The sequence below is a fragment of the Aspergillus nomiae genome, assembly GCF_001204775.2.
Source record: "Aspergillus nomiae NRRL 13137 chromosome Unknown contig00297, whole genome shotgun sequence".
Lineage (NCBI taxonomy): Eukaryota > Fungi > Ascomycota > Eurotiomycetes > Eurotiales > Aspergillaceae > Aspergillus > Aspergillus nomiae.
The window spans coordinates 23,733-40,595 of NW_015378352.1; the positions used below are offsets into that span (position 1 = coordinate 23,733).

General features: G+C 49.2%; 6 protein-coding genes across 6 annotated transcripts; 2 read left to right on the forward strand and 4 right to left on the reverse strand.

Moving 5' to 3' along the window:
- Nucleotides 1–221: 221 nt before the first annotated feature.
- ANOM_008255 (protein RDR1) lies at nt 222–1,889 on the reverse strand (the record flags this gene model as incomplete). Its single annotated transcript, XM_015553511.1, has 1 exon — nt 222–1,889. One exon carries the CDS (start codon nt 1,887–1,889, stop codon nt 222–224), a length of 1,668 nt encoding a protein of 555 aa, XP_015403944.1.
- A 739-nt stretch (nt 1,890–2,628) lies between these two features.
- ANOM_008256 (uncharacterized protein) lies at nt 2,629–3,915 on the forward strand (the record flags this gene model as incomplete). The annotated part of the gene is made up of 1 exon (XM_015553512.1): nt 2,629–3,915. The coding sequence occupies one exon, from the start codon at nt 2,629–2,631 to the stop codon at nt 3,913–3,915; it is 1,287 nt and encodes a 428-aa protein (XP_015403951.1).
- A 3,149-nt stretch (nt 3,916–7,064) lies between these two features.
- ANOM_008257 (DsbA family oxidoreductase) lies at nt 7,065–7,824 on the reverse strand (the record flags this gene model as incomplete). Its single annotated transcript, XM_015553513.1, has 3 exons — nt 7,065–7,513; nt 7,579–7,723; nt 7,777–7,824. The coding sequence occupies 3 exons, from the start codon at nt 7,822–7,824 to the stop codon at nt 7,065–7,067; spliced, it is 642 nt and encodes a 213-aa protein (XP_015403952.1).
- Nucleotides 7,825–8,645: 821 nt separating this feature from the next.
- Nucleotides 8,646–11,807, reverse strand: ANOM_008258 (uncharacterized protein; the record flags this gene model as incomplete). Its single annotated transcript, XM_015553514.1, has 7 exons — nt 8,646–8,820; nt 8,891–9,122; nt 9,180–9,271; nt 9,339–10,021; nt 10,101–10,267; nt 10,707–11,625; nt 11,679–11,807. Coding segments are annotated over 7 exons (2,397 nt in total), but the record flags the coding sequence as incomplete, so codon positions are not given.
- A 1,281-nt stretch (nt 11,808–13,088) lies between these two features.
- On the forward strand, nt 13,089–14,890 carry ANOM_008259 (uncharacterized protein; the record flags this gene model as incomplete). The annotated part of the gene is made up of 4 exons (XM_015553515.1): nt 13,089–13,363; nt 13,423–13,841; nt 14,394–14,496; nt 14,554–14,890. The coding sequence occupies 4 exons, from the start codon at nt 13,089–13,091 to the stop codon at nt 14,888–14,890; spliced, it is 1,134 nt and encodes a 377-aa protein (XP_015403946.1).
- Nucleotides 14,891–14,938: 48 nt separating this feature from the next.
- ANOM_008260 (DUF3759 domain-containing protein) lies at nt 14,939–15,565 on the reverse strand. The gene is made up of 3 exons (XM_015553516.1): nt 15,498–15,565; nt 15,287–15,436; nt 14,939–15,205 (listed from the first exon to the last, which is right to left on the reverse strand). Exons 1-3 carry the CDS (start codon nt 15,508–15,510, stop codon nt 15,039–15,041), a joined length of 330 nt encoding a protein of 109 aa, XP_015403941.1. The 5' UTR covers nt 15,511–15,565; the 3' UTR covers nt 14,939–15,038.
- Between the last annotated feature and the right edge of the window lie 1,298 nt (nt 15,566–16,863).

A 16,863-nucleotide genomic window follows, 5' to 3' on the forward strand; every position in this document is an offset into this window, starting at 1 on the left:
GAACTCCGCCCTAACCGACTTTCCCGTCATGCCCGACTTAGCCGCTGAATGGCTTCGAAAACCGTTTTTCGGCACCAAAGAACAAGGAGGAGCTTAGAAGAGGTATGTTCGTCTATGATATAATCCAAACAGAATGATTAAGTCCTAGCTCTATTAACTAATACTATAAGTAGACGCATACGAGCACTGTCGGGTTCTGTAAATAGTCCTCATTTCCTGCATTATCTATATCTCTGGCCACCGTATTCACCCTCGTCGAAGAATGGAACCTGGGTATCCAAGAATACATTCCAATCCCAGTCGAAGTTATCTGGTAAAGTCAGATCCCCGGTCGCCCCCAGCCAAGAAGCGTCGTTGAAGGCTTGGGATGCCGTTGAAGTTTGTTCGGTTAGCCCCGAGTCTTCTTGTTGCATGCTATCTCTGAGAAGAATCAAGTCCCGTTCTTTCTTGTTCTGGGAGAGGCGAACCAATGATTCTATAGTCTCAAGTGCGGTGTGTAGTGTTGGCGTGCTGTAATGACTGGTGATTGCCCTGAATGAGCGCAGTGCCGGACCCACGTACGACAGTGATTCCCTAGTGTCAATAGCAAGCAAGATACAGAGGAACTGAAAGGGTATATTGGCGACATGCCACCATGGAGAACGCTCCTCCGCCAGTCGTACCGCGGCCTCAAGACCGTCATTGCCTAGGCGGATAATGCGGGTAAGAATGTCATTCGAGATATTCGACGAAGCGACTCGCAAACGACGATAAATTGTGAGTGCCAGATTACTTTGGGATAGTATCAAGGCGTCATGGGAAAGCGTGAGACGCTCAACACGGCTGAGTGCATCTTCTAGGTCTGAAAGCTTATTGTTCTGGTCGGGATCCAGTCGTTCGGAGATCTGGTACATGGAGATGAGGTCTGTGGTGAAGTCGCCCATTCGCGGTAGAGGTGGTTTGCAGGAGACACCTCGTAGAATAACGCGCGATCGACCATATTCATACGAGATCCATGCATTTAGCACTGTGGCTACCCAGAATAGCCGGCGTTGACTCTCGTCATTTACGCTAACGTCTGCGGTGTCAGAATAAACCAAAGACACCAGCTCTGGATCCTGATGAGCCCCGATAGCCTCTATGATGTGCATGGTGGAACAACTGGCCATCCACGAGGCATGGGGGCAGTTGGTGCTTCGGAGATATATGGTCCGTAAGATCCAGGCGGTGGCATGATGCAGGAGGGTGGTCTTTGAGATCCGGGTGGTTTCGAGCATCTCCTTTGCAGACTGAACCAGCGCTCCTTCCTTCAGATGTTCCTGATGGCCTGAGTACAACGAGCCCAATGCCGCGACGCCGCAAAGAATGGGATCATAGCTGGCCGCAGTTGCAGGATCATGCCATCGGGCAACAATCTTTTGCCTTAACGTGTCAGGGTCCAGCACTGCATACACCGGATGTATCTTCTTTAAATAATGGCTGGCCAAGTCTTCCATCTCCTCTCTTGAAATCAGATCCGTAAGATTGGTGAAGGGCTCCAGAGGCTCATCCCGTGGACCGAGATTCCAGCTAAACCCGTATACCTTGGGTGCACCCTGCGGATTCAACCGCATCCCCAAGAGATGGGGGAAAGCAGTGCCAGAGTTGGCTTCCATGTGTTCTTGATTAGCATCAGCTCTGTCGGAAACCTTTGGTAAGTCTTCTTCCTCGCTGGGCCTTGCGGAAGATCTGGAAGCGGCAGGCTTCCTCCGTGGATGAGGCTTGAAAGTGCACTGATATTCGTATCGTAAGCAGTAAGTGCAGGGCTCATGGCCGTCACATTTCCGCTTGCGCAGTTTGCACGTTTCGCACGCTCTTTTCGCGCGTTGCCGGGTCCTTATCCGACCGGAATCGTCGGTGTTCAGAGACATTACACTGCACTACAGGGTTATCGCGCAAGAAAGGAATCTATCGCAGTCGACGTTGGTCTATCAGTGGGGGTGTCGGGAGAGTGAGAATGACGGGGGCAAAAGTACGAGGTTATCGGGCAGTCGGAATAAATGTTAACTCCGACGCGCGGCTCCAACGCTGCAACAGGATAACCCTAATTCGGGATCCCGTTATCCCCCGACGGGTATCTGCTAGGATTGGAATCCTTAAGCGATGATACCATACCTGCAGAATGTTTTTCTGTTTTCTGCAGGGCGCACTGTCCACTGCAAAGGCTGCACATCCCGACTAGCGTGCTTCCTTTCGTGCCGTCCTCCGACCCTTTCATTGGACACTGTTTCGCGGATGCATCGCCGCGGATGTGACATTATCGAGCGCTGACATGCATCAAAACCTCATTCAAGTATGTTACGATCTTCTGGAGTCGTCGACAATCATCTATCCCGACTTTGCCGCTCATTCCACCTCATCCGTTCGTATCACATTGGATGCGATTGGCTTCAGGATGCATATGTCGTTATCTGGGAATGTTGGGTTACAATCAGGGAAAGAGCACCCTTGACATGGCCACCGGAGTGAGTCAAGCCATCCTGCTGGGGGAAGGATATAAAGCGATGTGAAGCCTTGGGGGCTATTCCTCCCTACTTCAACAACCACCTTTCTCAAGTCTTTTGAACCGAACAGAATCATCTTTAGACTATAACTACCTGCCTCTTCATAATGCGTGTCACGACACAGCTAAGAGTCGGCATCGTTGGTGGCGGATGGAACGGCTGCCATCTGGCCCTGGAGCTCAAGAAACAAGGCCACCGAGTTTCTTTGTTCGAGCAGAAGCCTGATATCTTCCAAGGCGTCTCAGGAAACTTTGGTATCCGCTTGCACAAGGGGCCACACTACCCTCGGTCCAAGGCCACTCGCGACAGCTGCCGTGAAGCCTTGGTCAAGTTCTGCGAGACGTATCCCGAACTTGTTGTCTACCATGAATCCGCGATATATGCACACGGCGAAGCGGACGCTCTTGGTAACCCATCGAAGGTCTCCGATGAGGCATTCAGGGATGTTTGCTACGAATCTCCCGAGTGTACTACGGTTGATCCGGAGGCGAATGGCTTCCAGGGCCTTATTAGCGCATACAATCTGGACGAACCCAGCGTTGCCATTGGCGACCGACTTCGGAATGCGTTCAAAGACAAGTTGGGTCGTGCAGGCATCTACGTGCACCTCAATACGACGGTCGACCGTATCATCCACACTGAAGAAACCAACCGCATTCAAACCGGGGATGGGCAGTACATCTTCGACGTAGTAATCAACGCCACCGGCTACACCAGCCTTCTGCCACAGAACATCGCGGATGCTCTTCCCGTCGACATTGGTATCACGTATCAGACCTGTATCGCTCTGGTTTACGAGGACCAGCAGCCACAGGAAAAACCTCTTTCTTTCATCGTCATGGATGGCTGGTTTCCCTGCGTGATGCCGGCGATCGACACCAACGAGCCCCTTCAAAAGAAGTATATCTTAACACACGGCAGCTACACCATCCTTGGATCATTCGACCGTCACGAGGAGGGCCAAGCACTTCTGGATAGTCTTGACGAGGAAGCGATCGCTGCTCGGATCAAGCCCCACTGCGAGCGGGAGATTACCCGGTTTTGGCCCGGATTCCTCGATCGGTTCCACTACCGCGGCTGGAAGGGCAGTGTTCTGGCCAAGCTCAAGACCACATCCGAATTCCGAAGCAGTTTGACCTTTGAGAAGGACGGCGTTATCCACATCTTCCCCGGCAAGGTGAGCAACGTTATAACGGCTGCCGAGGAGGTGGTTCCTCTGATCAATGACATTGCGCGCCGACGACACGGTGTGGTCCGGGAATGGAATGGCGTACGCTTCACCGTGAGCAGCGCCTTCCACACCCACGGCAAGGAGATCGGCGATAAGCCAGGGTTGGGCGAGCACCACACGAGCAACCTGCAGACATATGTTTCACTGGTCACTGCAAACTAAGTGGGGCTCGGTGACTTTTCCCAATGGCAGATGGTTTCGTAGGTAGCGCTGATTAGTTCCTAGTTGCTAGAGATAGACGCTTTAGATATTAGAGAATGCGATTTTTAGTTTTAGCAAATAGAGCATCAGAATCTATATTACTCGCCACACTAGATGAAACGATTGACACCTATCTCTCTCAGCCCTCCAATGGCCCACCTTCCGTCCCTCTGGACATCAGTAATCGGGAATCGCCAGCCACATAGAAAATGGCGCCGATCAGCATCATGCCTCCAAATTCGCAATACGGCCCACATCCTATAACGTGCTAATATAATCAATCCCGAGCATAAGCCTCATATCCACCCAATCACTTCCCCCTCGGCATACGGCAAATCCGGCTTAGCGGAGATCGACAGGGATCAGGGCTGGCTCTAGACTTATCAGCAGCTACTGAGGAACTAGATACCGTGCATATTGCTCGACCCACAGTCTTTACGAGATGTGCAAAATAATAAATATATTACAGGCAGGGATGCTTGCCATGGCGGCCACAATTCCGCTCGTTTTTCTTATCAATCATCCTACAGGTGTGCTTAGGGCGACAAAAGTACATTGTCCGTAGCATGGGTATTTCCCAACCTTACCAAGAGCCCATAAACAAAAGAGGAACACGTTGCGAGTAATTTTCGATTAACTTCCGGGTTTATACTATTACAGGTAGCTTCCAGATGAGAAAAGCCTAGGCAATGTGCTCGACGCAGGATATCCAGACGACGCAATCACTAAACGCTGAGGCAAGAGACAACGGCTTCCTGACGTGCTTCCGAAGGGGCAGCGTAGCATGGGAAATGTAGGCAAGCACGCTAGATCTTCGACTCACATTACACTAAGATAACCGGTGGCAATTCTACATGTTGAATGCACGTCCGTCCGAGACACGCTAAATCCGATGCCGACGTACCGGCCGAGTTAAATGTACAGGCCACGCGCCTCACAACGCCGCCTCTGCCCTGAAGGGGTGTTTCAAGAGGGGAAGTAAGTCCTGTCACCATGGTTCGGACGACAGGGTTGTTGATCTTGCCCAGCCATCCCTGCATCCTGTTATCTGTGCTGGGAGTAGAATCCTCTGGAATAAGCCAATCCGAGTGTATGAGCGTCGGCACAAGCCGAAACTCTCAAGGTATTCAGAGGATCAATCGTAAATGCATCATTATGGGACTAATGTGATGTGAGAGGGTTGCACTCCTCGGTATCAGATTCCCATAGCTTCACTCCAATCTGAGTAATCGGCAAATACCGTATAGCGCTTTAGTCGAATAGTCTTGAGCCGTCGCCACTTGTGTGCGGTGTCCAGATAAGCAATGGTGGGGACAATTCTGCGATGGAATGAGGGCCTACATGGAATGCAACACCCTCCCAGGCATAGAATGCCCTACACGGGTTGAGGATGCTCCAATACAGCTGTTCCATAGGGGCTGAGTCGTGCTTCGAATGATACTCAACTCTTCGGAGAACCTTCCTGAACAAGAGTAACGAGAGGTTGAAGAACAATAGTCAGTTGAGTGGCAATATCTAACCAGGGCTTATACGTATGAGAAGCTACCAGGGTAGAGTACGGGCTAACAGGAATAGCAACCTTGCCTTGATGAGAATATACCCAACAGAACTTAGCAGTATGAGTTCCCTGAAGCTGCTAACCCAATCTTTGGCAAAACAGCGAGTAGCAGCAAGGCGGTTTTACCCGCATTCCCGCTCGCCTCCAGCGGCAAGATTTCCTCCAGGGTGCACATCATTCGCTTCTTCAAGACTAGTTATACGCCACTGCTTATGTCGATCACGCACTCGACAAGGACCCTGGTTTACTCAGTCGTATATGCAGGTGTTTAAAGAGTGGACCCCAACGGCTACCGAGCACTAAATCTCCTTGTCTCATAGTTGAATTTATTCTGTCTGCTAATTCATAGTCTGAAGGATCTCGATCCCTGGTCTATACTAATGTTGGAACCTGCTTGTTTAAGGGTAGTTCTACTTGCCAAGGTTCTCGATGAGGGCTCCGGATCACTAATCCACCGTCGTGATGCCATAAGCAGTCTTTACTCTTAGTGGCATAATATGAGAAGCCACACTATTATAGAAAGTAATTCCCTAATAGTACTCAACCTATGAATCAGATAAGTATATGTTCAGAATACGGAGTACTGGCCGGCTGGCTATTGTGCTCATTTTAGCCTGAAATGGCACGCAGGTGTCAATGCATTCGGGCCACAGTGGAGGCAAGATGGCCACTTACAAACGTACCCACACATGCAGATAACTCTAACAAACCGATATGTACCGAGGTTCGCTGAACATGAGACGATAGCAGTCACTTGAATGGGGAATGTCTCTTAAACCCTCATATTAAACAGGATTTCAAGTGGGCTGCCGCGCAAGAAAGGATGGACTGGACGCCTTATGTGGAGACGATATGCCAACAGAAATCGTCAGAGTTTGAGTAAATGGAACGAAGGATTGTCATCCCTGTCCTTACGTGTGCTTCTAATCCTTCGGATGCCGAATTTCAGGATATGTGCTTCTACGATTGGCTGTTGGAGCAAATGCTGCAGGAGATAAGCACTAACAGTAGCTGCCTAGACCTTTGTGTTTCCAGTGTTAGGTGAAGATTCGATGAAGAGGATTTCCTGGACAAGTGATGTAATTTACCGTTTACCGCTTCTGGTAAGATCTTCAATATCCATTATTCATATTGTTGGACTGTTGTTTCAATCTTCCGTGCATGTGCCTCGATAGACTGGGTGGATACAACACTCTAGGTGACATATACAATACCTGAGAGGGAGTCGGCTTTTAAGCACTGGGAACTTGGGTATCACTAGAGGTACTTCTTGTGATTCTAGTCAGAATAGCAAAGACGTATACACTTTCTACTAGCTTGCAGTCGATATCAGTGTTTCGTACAGTTCAATACTATGTAATAAGTTCATAGAGGGTCTTCATCAGGCCTCGATTAGACACCTTTCTATTCTCTCCGGATTTGGACGCACATTCAATGCATCAAACATGGCTTCTACGTGCACCACTTGGGAGGGAACGGCTTGAGGCTGGGATAGTGAACCCCCAACATTGGTATGTCAATCGCTCGCAACGCTGTATCAATTCCGAAAGCTCTACTGCCCTTCTATAATAGCAACAAAAGCCTGAAACAGTTGGGACATATCCACAGCACCCTCCATATGATGCTTCCCCCCAATAACAAAATGGGGCACGCCGGTGACTCCATCAGCCCTTGCCTTCTTCGCTTCAGCTTCCATTTCGGCTATCCCGGCACCGCTAGCTATCCATTCACGCAATCCAGCCTGTACACCAACAGCAATCACAGTACCTAATTGGCTAATATCGGCCTCCTCCTCAAACTGGTAGTGGAAGAGCAACTCTGAAACCCAACACTGCAACTCACTCCCCTCCCGAGCGGCCATATGCAGCAGCTGATGCGCTAGTCGAAAGGACCCGATATACCCACCGAACCTGAAGCGGATCCCGGCATCTGCACCTACGCGCTTCAAGCGGGTTTGGGCCGCTGCTACCATTTTGGGATCCATGCGGCGGAGCATCCGGTCTAGCCCGTAACTTAGGTTCGGCTCGTGGCAGGGTGTCGTGCTTACTATAGGATCGATGACTGACCTTGTATGAAGATGCTTTCCTTTGGTGGTTCTTGATCGAGGAAGTATGGTCTCCACCATACTTCTATGGTGTCATTCGAGCCACCGGGGGATGTCTCTTGGTATAAGGAGATAGCTTTTTGCAGGTTTCGATACCCAATGTAACACTTTGGCAGATCAGCTTTAGGGCTACTGTAACTGTTGCGACTGGCACACGTACCCAGGGACAGATTGCATCTGAGATGATTTCGATCTTGATCAACGCCATATTCTTCGCTTGCTATTTCCCCTTTTGGTCGTCTGAAGGGAGGACGAGGATCTAATGTTCCTAGTAATTTAGATTCGTATTTTGGATTCCCAGTCACCATTTCTAGTGAGTCGAATGGTGGTTACCTTTAGCTTATGTAATTTGCATCCTGAGATTTGAAATCAAGAGTCAAGACCAAATCTCGTCAGGCACCCATAACAAGAAAGCTAAGGCTTGGTGCTTACGCTTGGCCCAGGGATCTCTTCGGCTACAGTACGTGAAATTCTCAAGTTCGACATAACTGACTTGTGATTCCCATTATTCACTATTATATACTATGCTATGTATACAGCAGGCGTCGCTGCACCATTACCTGGGAGAAATCTCAGAGAAGGCCAACTGGCATATTGCGCTGGGCAATTCAATGACCCCACGCTAACGACCCAATTATATAATATAGGACGTGTCTTATTTTCTGCAACTAGTCGAGATTAATCATATTGATTGGCTCTAACCACACGGGTTTCTCAGCCTTGTGCAAAATGTAGCTGTATCACATAGTGATTCGCTGGATACTGCCAATTGTGCGGGTTACATGGGATTGGGCGGTGGTCGTACAACGTCTATAGTTTTCAAGTATTCCTCTATAAATGAACAATCAGTCACGAACACGTTGGGAAGATGCGGAGTATCTTACTTCCCAGTCTCCATCGCGCGCCAAGGCAGCGCAGCAAATCTGTGAAAACCCTTTTTTGGTTTAATTTACACTCCTCTCCCATTTCCATTGATGAGATCGATTCGAGGCCATTTGCTCCAAGCGCCAGTATAGTTATAGAAAACGGTGTCAGGAAATCAGCATTATACCCAGTGGTCACGGCCTCACTGAGTTGACTGTTCACCATCTTCATCAGCATCTCAATGGAGGTCAGGATTTCCATATGGCGCTGGCCGAAGCATTCAGTGACAGGCAGTATTTCTTCCTGTTGGCTGACAAGATTTAACATGAAAAGGGAGGCTCTAGTGGGTTATTAGGATCTACTTTCATCATGATTGTATGACGTTGACGTTAGAGGGGGGAAAAGCTTACACGGCATATGCTGCAAAATCGCCTCGCCAAGTGGAGGAGTCGTTGTAGTCTTGGAACCCTAATTTCATGTTCTGCAATTCGGTATCCAGAGCAATAACTCGATCTAACTGAGTGGGCCAGGACGTTCCAGGCCCACATGCTGGAATGTCTTCATGAATGATCTGTTGGAGACGACATAGTATTCGACATCCTTCGGCTTCACGGCTGAGGGCGTTCACTGCCCGTCCCATGACTATTCATGAATGCGATTATTATAGGCTCATAGTATATAGGATACTTAGCTGAATACCTGAGGTCATGGGAGGCTCCCGGGCCTCTATAATAGGTGAATATTCAGAGTTGAGATGCTTGCCGAGCATCGTAAAGCTGAGGCAAATGTGCCTACCAATGGGGTTGTTTGGTCAGTTTAAGATAGCCAAGCGGGAAAATATAAATGGGATATCCTCACCTGTTCAGCAGATGCATTGCCGAAATAACATGTGCGTTTTCGTCAAAGCAGTCTTCTGTTAAGGCAGATTGAGGCGCGCTATTTGCATTGGAATGAAGCCTGAGGACGCTAACCATCCTGGCACACGTCCCAATCGTGACATAGGCACGTTCAGGGATGCCGTGTACATATTCATATAGTGTGATGCAAAGTCCAGCTTGTATCAGTTCAATGGAAGGCTCTTTCAGTGACATAAACAAAGAGAAGTGGTACTTGCAAACTTGGTAGAGTTCTGATAAACCAAGTGCACCATCGGAGTCAGCTGGCGGATGCTCGGTGAGAAGAAGAATAGCCAAGATTAAAACCATGAACGCGCTTTTGGAGTTTAAACCCTCAAGCTCCTGGATTTGCTTGTTAAGCTTAACCTTAGACATAATGGGCATATAATTGTGTATTGTGTCGAAGTACTTATGAACTAACCCCTGCATCGTCATGTCCTTCTCTTCTAATATTCTGAAGACGCTTCCCCCGGCAATCATACCCAGATACGAAGGCTGGAGTAGTTGAGGAGATAGTTGCCATTTATCTGCTTCCGGGACCTTTGGTCTAGCAGCTAAGGTCATACGAAGGGCTGGTGAGGCATTGGTGGCCGCGGTGGGTGCAAAAACATTTTCTTCCAGTCTGTCCAGGCGATCGAAGACGGCCTGAAATTTGGATATGATCTCTGCTGGAGCTATGCCGGCTCCCTCATCATAGATGCAACGGAGTATGAGTCTAGCTTACATAAGTTTCCGGTGGGACTTGGGGATACAGGGACTCAGGGAGCACCGAACCTAGAACATCGGTTGCAGGAAGGTAGCGCTTTGTCGCACTTTTTTTTACTTGCTTTACATTGGGCGCATGCGTGTACCGCAGATTCACGTATGTCTGGGCTATCAGGTTCCACGTGGCTTGCCATGATCAGATAAAGTCAACAATGCAATATTGGGAGCTTTGGATTCAGGGATCAAAGATATAAATTTATGTAATTCAGGGTCAAGTCCTGAGTCACGTGGTCTGCAGCAGAGTGCTCCACTTTCACCCAGGGTCTCGGCCCTCGATTTATATATTCTACTCAGCATCCGCTCGGTCATTTCAAATCAATACTCTTGAGCTTCCTTACTATCGATTTATGGACTTGTATTGCACCTTTACATGCGTGCCAGCTTGTCAGAGAATCAGAGATTCTGGCTATCTATCTTTAATCTAGCAGAAGTGCTCGCGACTTACATCAAATAAAGCGGTAAACAACAAAACAAATAGCAAAATGGGGAATATAATACAACTCCAAATTCCAGGTCTAACTACCGCCCAGAAAGCTAGCCGCCTGTGAGATAAAGTAATCCTTACCCTTAATCCTAGACACGAGCCAACTCCAGGGAGCCCAGCCAAACAGCTGTCCAGTACCACCGGATCTACCGACAGGCACTAGCATCATCAGGGAGCCATTCGCTGCGTATGTGGGCCGCGCACCGCTGCCCGCGATATCAGCCTTGATATGCGCTGTGACGATGGGGACCTGTTCCCGAATCTTGGAGGCCAGACGGTCTGGATATGTTGTGATGTCTCCCACAGCGTAGACAGAATCTACTGTTTGGTTGGTGCCATTCTGCACCTTGAATGCATCGTTGACTTTCACCCAGCCACTCTCGGAGAGAAATTCAGCAGGGATGAATGAATTGTTCGGCAAAACCCCAGTCGTTGAGATGCAAAGATCCACTGTGAGTTTATCGCCACCATCAAATGTAGCAGTCCATTTCTTGGTGATCGAGTCTTGCGCGACGTGCAGTACCTTGCGTTGAGTCTGGACGCTAATATTCTTATCTTCCAAGAGACCTCTTGCTTTCGTAGACGCGGCCTCCTTCAATGGGGAAAGAAGACGATCAGACTGGGTAACCAAGGTCACTTTGGCGCCGGCCCTGCCCTGGACAGCCTCTGCAAGCTCCCCAGCGAACTCTACCCCAACAGGCCCACCACCTATTATAAGAAACGTTTTCGCGCTCGCAATTTCTTCCTGGCCGGATCGGATCAAGCTCTGGATATCATCGGTGTTCGCTGACTTGAAAAGTACCACAGCACTATCCTTCCCAATTGCCGAAGCTGTGGTACTGCCTGAGGCGATGACCAGAATATCGTAGTGAAGAGTCTCATTCGTATCTGAGACGGACACGGTTTTCGAAGTGGGGTCAATCGTGGTCGCCGAACCCTGCACGAACTCGAACCTGCTGGACTGGTACTTTTGGAAAGTGTCCTTTATGTCAATGAGGTACTGATTGGGTGCGAAGGAGTCTGGATCTGCGAAGATGCGCGGCGCAGCAATACAAAAAAGGCCTTCTCGGAAGGGTTGATCAGGATCACTTTAACTGACGGCAGTTCTGTCAACAGGGATTTGGCAACACCCAGTCCTGCGAATGAGCCGCCGATGATGATGACTGTGGGTTTGGATGCCATTCTTGACAGATATAGCAATAGAAGGTAGCCTGATCCTCTTCAACGGGGGATCTAGGAACGAAAGACTTTATAGAAGAAGGTCATGGTTCTCCGAAAAGGGGACATGCAACCCTCCGGCTCAGTTCCTGAAAAGATGCCGATCTGTGATTCGAAGATTCGGTCTTGTTAAAGCTAAATCATATCTGTTTAGAATACGCTGATTGGTAAGTACAAAGTTCGTGCCCATTCAGCCACACAAGGGTGGATATGGAGTCGGGTTCGGCGGCCGCCAGCGACTATCGTTAGTAAGCGGCCCGAACATTTTTGCAGCATAGGGCATCGGCATCGCGGCCGCCAGGGTTCCTGCTATATTCTGATCCGTAAGCATTTCTAAGCATGGTATCATTCAGGCTTGGTTGTCGTAAGAAGGGTATGTGAAATCCCACGTATGCTATTTTTCACTTTTTTTTGGCCAAAACTAATAGTCGCTAGGCCAATGACCAGTTGTCGAGCACACTTGAAGTCCCAAGCGATGTTCAGTATATATGATGGGAATCTTGATTCACTGATTAGCTCAATATGGTATAAAGAAGATCCAGCTTATGTCGACTGTCCTGTTCCAATTTATGCTTTCCATAAATGGAGTGGCGCTCACATGGGGATAGAAAGGTCAGGGGTACTGCTTGTTCAAAATTGACTGAGCCTTTTCTTGGGCCAATTTGCATTCCTAAATTTTGTGTAGTAGTGGAACACCTACTACCGTGCCATCAACTCCAGGAATCGCCACGAGCGGAAGCGTTACTTGAGCAGCCAGAACTTCCAATGGGGGAAACATGGCCGCTTCATTTGGCCGATAAATTAGGTCGCGACTGAGTCATGCTGCAATTATTGCCAAGCAGTCTTGGCTTCGAAGGGTGATGGTCCCTATGGAGAAACAAAATCAGATCTTGGTGCGAATCAGGAGAGCGGGTTTGAGCACATTGTTTATTGCGCTTTTATACTAGCCTAACGTCCGCTAAACCGTACTAGGTCATATAATGTCTCGGCTAAGCCAGCTTACATCGTAACAGACAGATAGAGCGGCTATGAGTAACAGAGGACCGGATAACACGGTCGATATACTATCCTGTGACAGCACGGTGCGTCGTACCTAGATGGCCATAGGGCTTTTAGAGCACACGCCCTGTCTCGTATCTTAGAAACTCCGGGGGATAGGAATCACCGTATCATACCAACACGGAGTCCACCTGGCACGAGCCATCCGAGATATAGATAACTATCGCTCTGGTCATCCATCACATCATGATGTGGCTTGTTCAACTAGTCAAGGGCATCCTCTCGACCGCCGCCGGCATCCTGGCTCCGTATGTCTCCTCCGTCTATGCCATCTCCTCTCCGATGCCCACTGCCAGCATCTTGGGCAGTGTGGTCGGCGGCATCATTAATCTCACTGCAGCCAAAGTCCTCTTACCATTGAATTTATGGCCACTAGCAGCCATTGTTTTACCTAAGAAAACCTTCATGTCAGCAATCAACTTTTCTGTTGCGCGTGTCATTCTATTCCTCTGCTTCGTTCCGTCTGGTGGAATTTCCCTCTATGGATAGCTGAACACTCAGCAGTGCTACCCCACAGCAGAGAAGGCAAGGATCCCGAACATGTCGGGACTCGTGAAGTGTTTAGCCACTTTATCTCGGCTCAGGAAGAACCGACTCAGGCCGGTGTCAAAGAGGTCGAGGCTATCACCACCGTTTGGACCAACTTCGCTCATTCCCTATGTCACATCCGCCTTTATGTCTCCCTCCCTCCTACCATCACCATCCTCAGCAGCATTATTAAAGGAGTCTGCAACTTGACCATGGAGAAGATACTCGGCATCTCTGGACAACCTCACGCTTATGCATTCGCCCTTCTGATAACGACTGTGGGCCTTATCATGATGGCGGCAACCGATCGTGTGGAAATGTACGCGGCTGCTCAAGTGTTCTGGATTGTTGGGAACAATTCCCTTCTCTATATTGTGGGCATCTTCATCGCCGATACGACAGCCCAATCGAGTAAGTGTAGAATATAGGGGATAGAGTTGGGGAAAATAACGAAGTTAGAAAAAAGAGTACTTGGAATAGTAAGAGAGGTTTTTATATACTTAAAGAGTAAGATAAATAGTAATTATAGAGCAGTGTATCAGGATGCTATATTTAAAACGGTAAAGCTAACCGGAAGAGGGAATTCACATGTCCGCCGTTTCCAACCGCTATTTTATATTATCAGATTCCAGAACTCCAGATGGATTTATTTATTCCAGCAAGGCGGTGAATCTCAATTCCCCCCGCCTCGTATCTAACTATAATCCTCGTATTGACTATCATCACAACCACCGACAACACCACTCTTCTCTTCACATATGATATTTAATAGTCAGACAAACCACAATCGGACTACAAAGAAAGAGTCGGACTCGTAAACACCCATCTCACCATCAACACGATCATTAGTACCAAGTCCATTCAACAAACTCACCAAATCCTCCGCCTATACAATGTTCCCCAAAACAATCCCCGCAACAGCCCGACTTTTTAGAAGTACCGCCGGAAAAATACCGACCGCAGTACCCGTCATCGTGTGCGGAAAGACGAGTCAGATCGGCGATCTCGTGCGGGAGGCATTGCATCCTGAATACGAAGGTATTTTCCCATCTTCTATCTTTCGTTGGTTATATTGTTGTGTGAATGAGTCTTGTATCCATCATTGACGGAGTCCATCATATAGTAACGCATCTCTTCCTTTCGCCGTCGACGCGAAGACTGAGATTCCTGCGTTACTGCGTCAGACGAGTTCGACTACATCTACAGAACATGGGAAATCCCCCGCGGCGATCATTATGGGCGGCGGATATACCAACACCGATTTAGACGAGATCCGCGCGGCCAGTCGGGGACCGGATGCCAAAGCGGTCGCCTGGCTGAAGGTCGATCCGCAGAAAACGCCGTCGTCGCTTCCGGTGGGTCCGGAGTATGCCCGGGCCGTGGCGCAGCGGACGAAAGATCGGTTGGACGAGTTGGTCCGGAATGGGGACATTCATAAGGATGAGGTGCATTTTATCTAGATCCTCTCCTGTTTTCTTAGTTACATATCTTGGTGGGACGGTATGGGAGGAGAAACAGATGGCGCGTGGTATATTGGTATTCAAATTGGTATATATATCGAGAGAGCTAGGACAATAACACAATCATAGCTGGATCCCGCGAAGGCACTTAGTAGAAGTCGCGAGAGGAGGCCTCGTTGAGCTGCTCGCGGGCGTGGTGCTTGGCCCTCTCCCGGTCAACGAAGTCAAGACCCTTGCTCTCGACCTCGCGGTCGATGAAGGCACCGGCAAAACCGGCCAGGAGCTCCTTGGCGGTCTCGTGGCTCTGGGGCTGGCCTGTTTCGGTCTTTTGTTAGTAGATGTTCGGAATCGAAATCGATATGAAGAGAGGGAGAGAAAGTAGATGATTCAACGTACCGTTCTTTTCACAGTGGTCCTGGTAGGCCTTCATGGCCTCGAAGGAGGCGGCACCGGCAATGAGTTCATGGCTGAACTTGGCCTTGTGCTCCTCGCTACCGTCGTAGTTGTTGAACTGCTCGTAGTGGCGAGCCTGGTCACTGTCGTCGTCTGGGATTTGGTTAGTACGGGTAAGAAACAATAGGATTAAAGTGAGGACCGGGAGCCATACCGAACCAACCCATGGTGAATGTAAGATGTGTGATAATGTAGTTATTGGAAGAGAGATTGTGATGAGATGAATGAGAAAAGGGGGAAGAGGGGGAGGGGTCAGAGAGGGGGTTTATAAATGACGGCAAGGCCTTGCCTGCCCCTCTCTAAGGGGGGTAACTTGTTATGAGAGATTAATCCTAGGATTCGAATCAGTCGTAAGACTAGTACGACTAGCAACTTTGGAACCCCACTGGAGAAGCTAAGCTTCGCTAAGCTTTGTCAGCCGGTCTCGGCGATGCTCTCGACGTGCCATTGGACCGGTCGGGCCCAAGTCCCACTGGTGTTTCGGCTGTTGCGGCGGTTATTGGCTATACAAGGCCACCATTCCATGGCCTCACGCCACTGATGGCGTGGACCCAAAGACCAGAACCCTACACGATACACTTTGCTCACTTCCTCCAGTGCATATCTTGGTTGAGACCACCAGGTACTCGGGAGGGGACACCGCATAAGAAGCTCTCAGAATTGAGGGGACCAGTCACCGTCGCCAGAAGCATATACTATGTATAGTATATGACGCCACATTTTATCCAAAAGGGGTCAGAGACCCGACCTAAGATGGGTCTCAGGACCAGAAACACGGTCACCGCCACGCGATCCCCACTGCTGCGCCCCTGATAAGAGGGCACATTAATAGAGAATCTTTTGTTATCCGGCGGCAATACATTCTACATGCCCCGGTAGGAGACGAATACCAGTCCATGATGGACAATGGCTTGCACATAAAACAAATATCGTCAGCGTCGATAGGGCATCGAATCATCCCTCATGGTCCATCCCTATATCCACGAAAGCCCTGTCCGAATCCGTTAAACCCAAACAACATATCTTGAAACGATATAACCCCACTACGGTGCCGATGGTCGGATGGAGCCCCCAGAAGGGTCCCCAACCCAACAGGCCACGGCTCTTCTGCCCATGACGCAGTTGCAATTAAAATGGACCACTTATCTGAGATCGCCCACCTACGGAGTATCCTTCCCCTCCGTGTTAAAGGTGTCGATGATCATGTCCATATCGAGCTTTTGCGGTGTTGGGGCTGGCTGAAGAAGACGGACCTATTTCGATAGCGTAGCCACGGCTGATGCCAGAGCCATTGTTGCATGTGTTGACAGTGTGTGCACACCGTCAAGGTCATCTGCCGGACTACTATGGCCGTAGGCCCTTCCGAGAGTGCTCTAATTCGTCTTAAAAGAACCTATAACCTATCCGCAGATAGCAACGTGCTTGGCACGTCGGACGACCCAATTTGTCTCTTGATTCTCGTTACACGGACAACAGGCCCGTAGACTGGCATGCGCCTGACTGACAATTGAGGAAAAAAA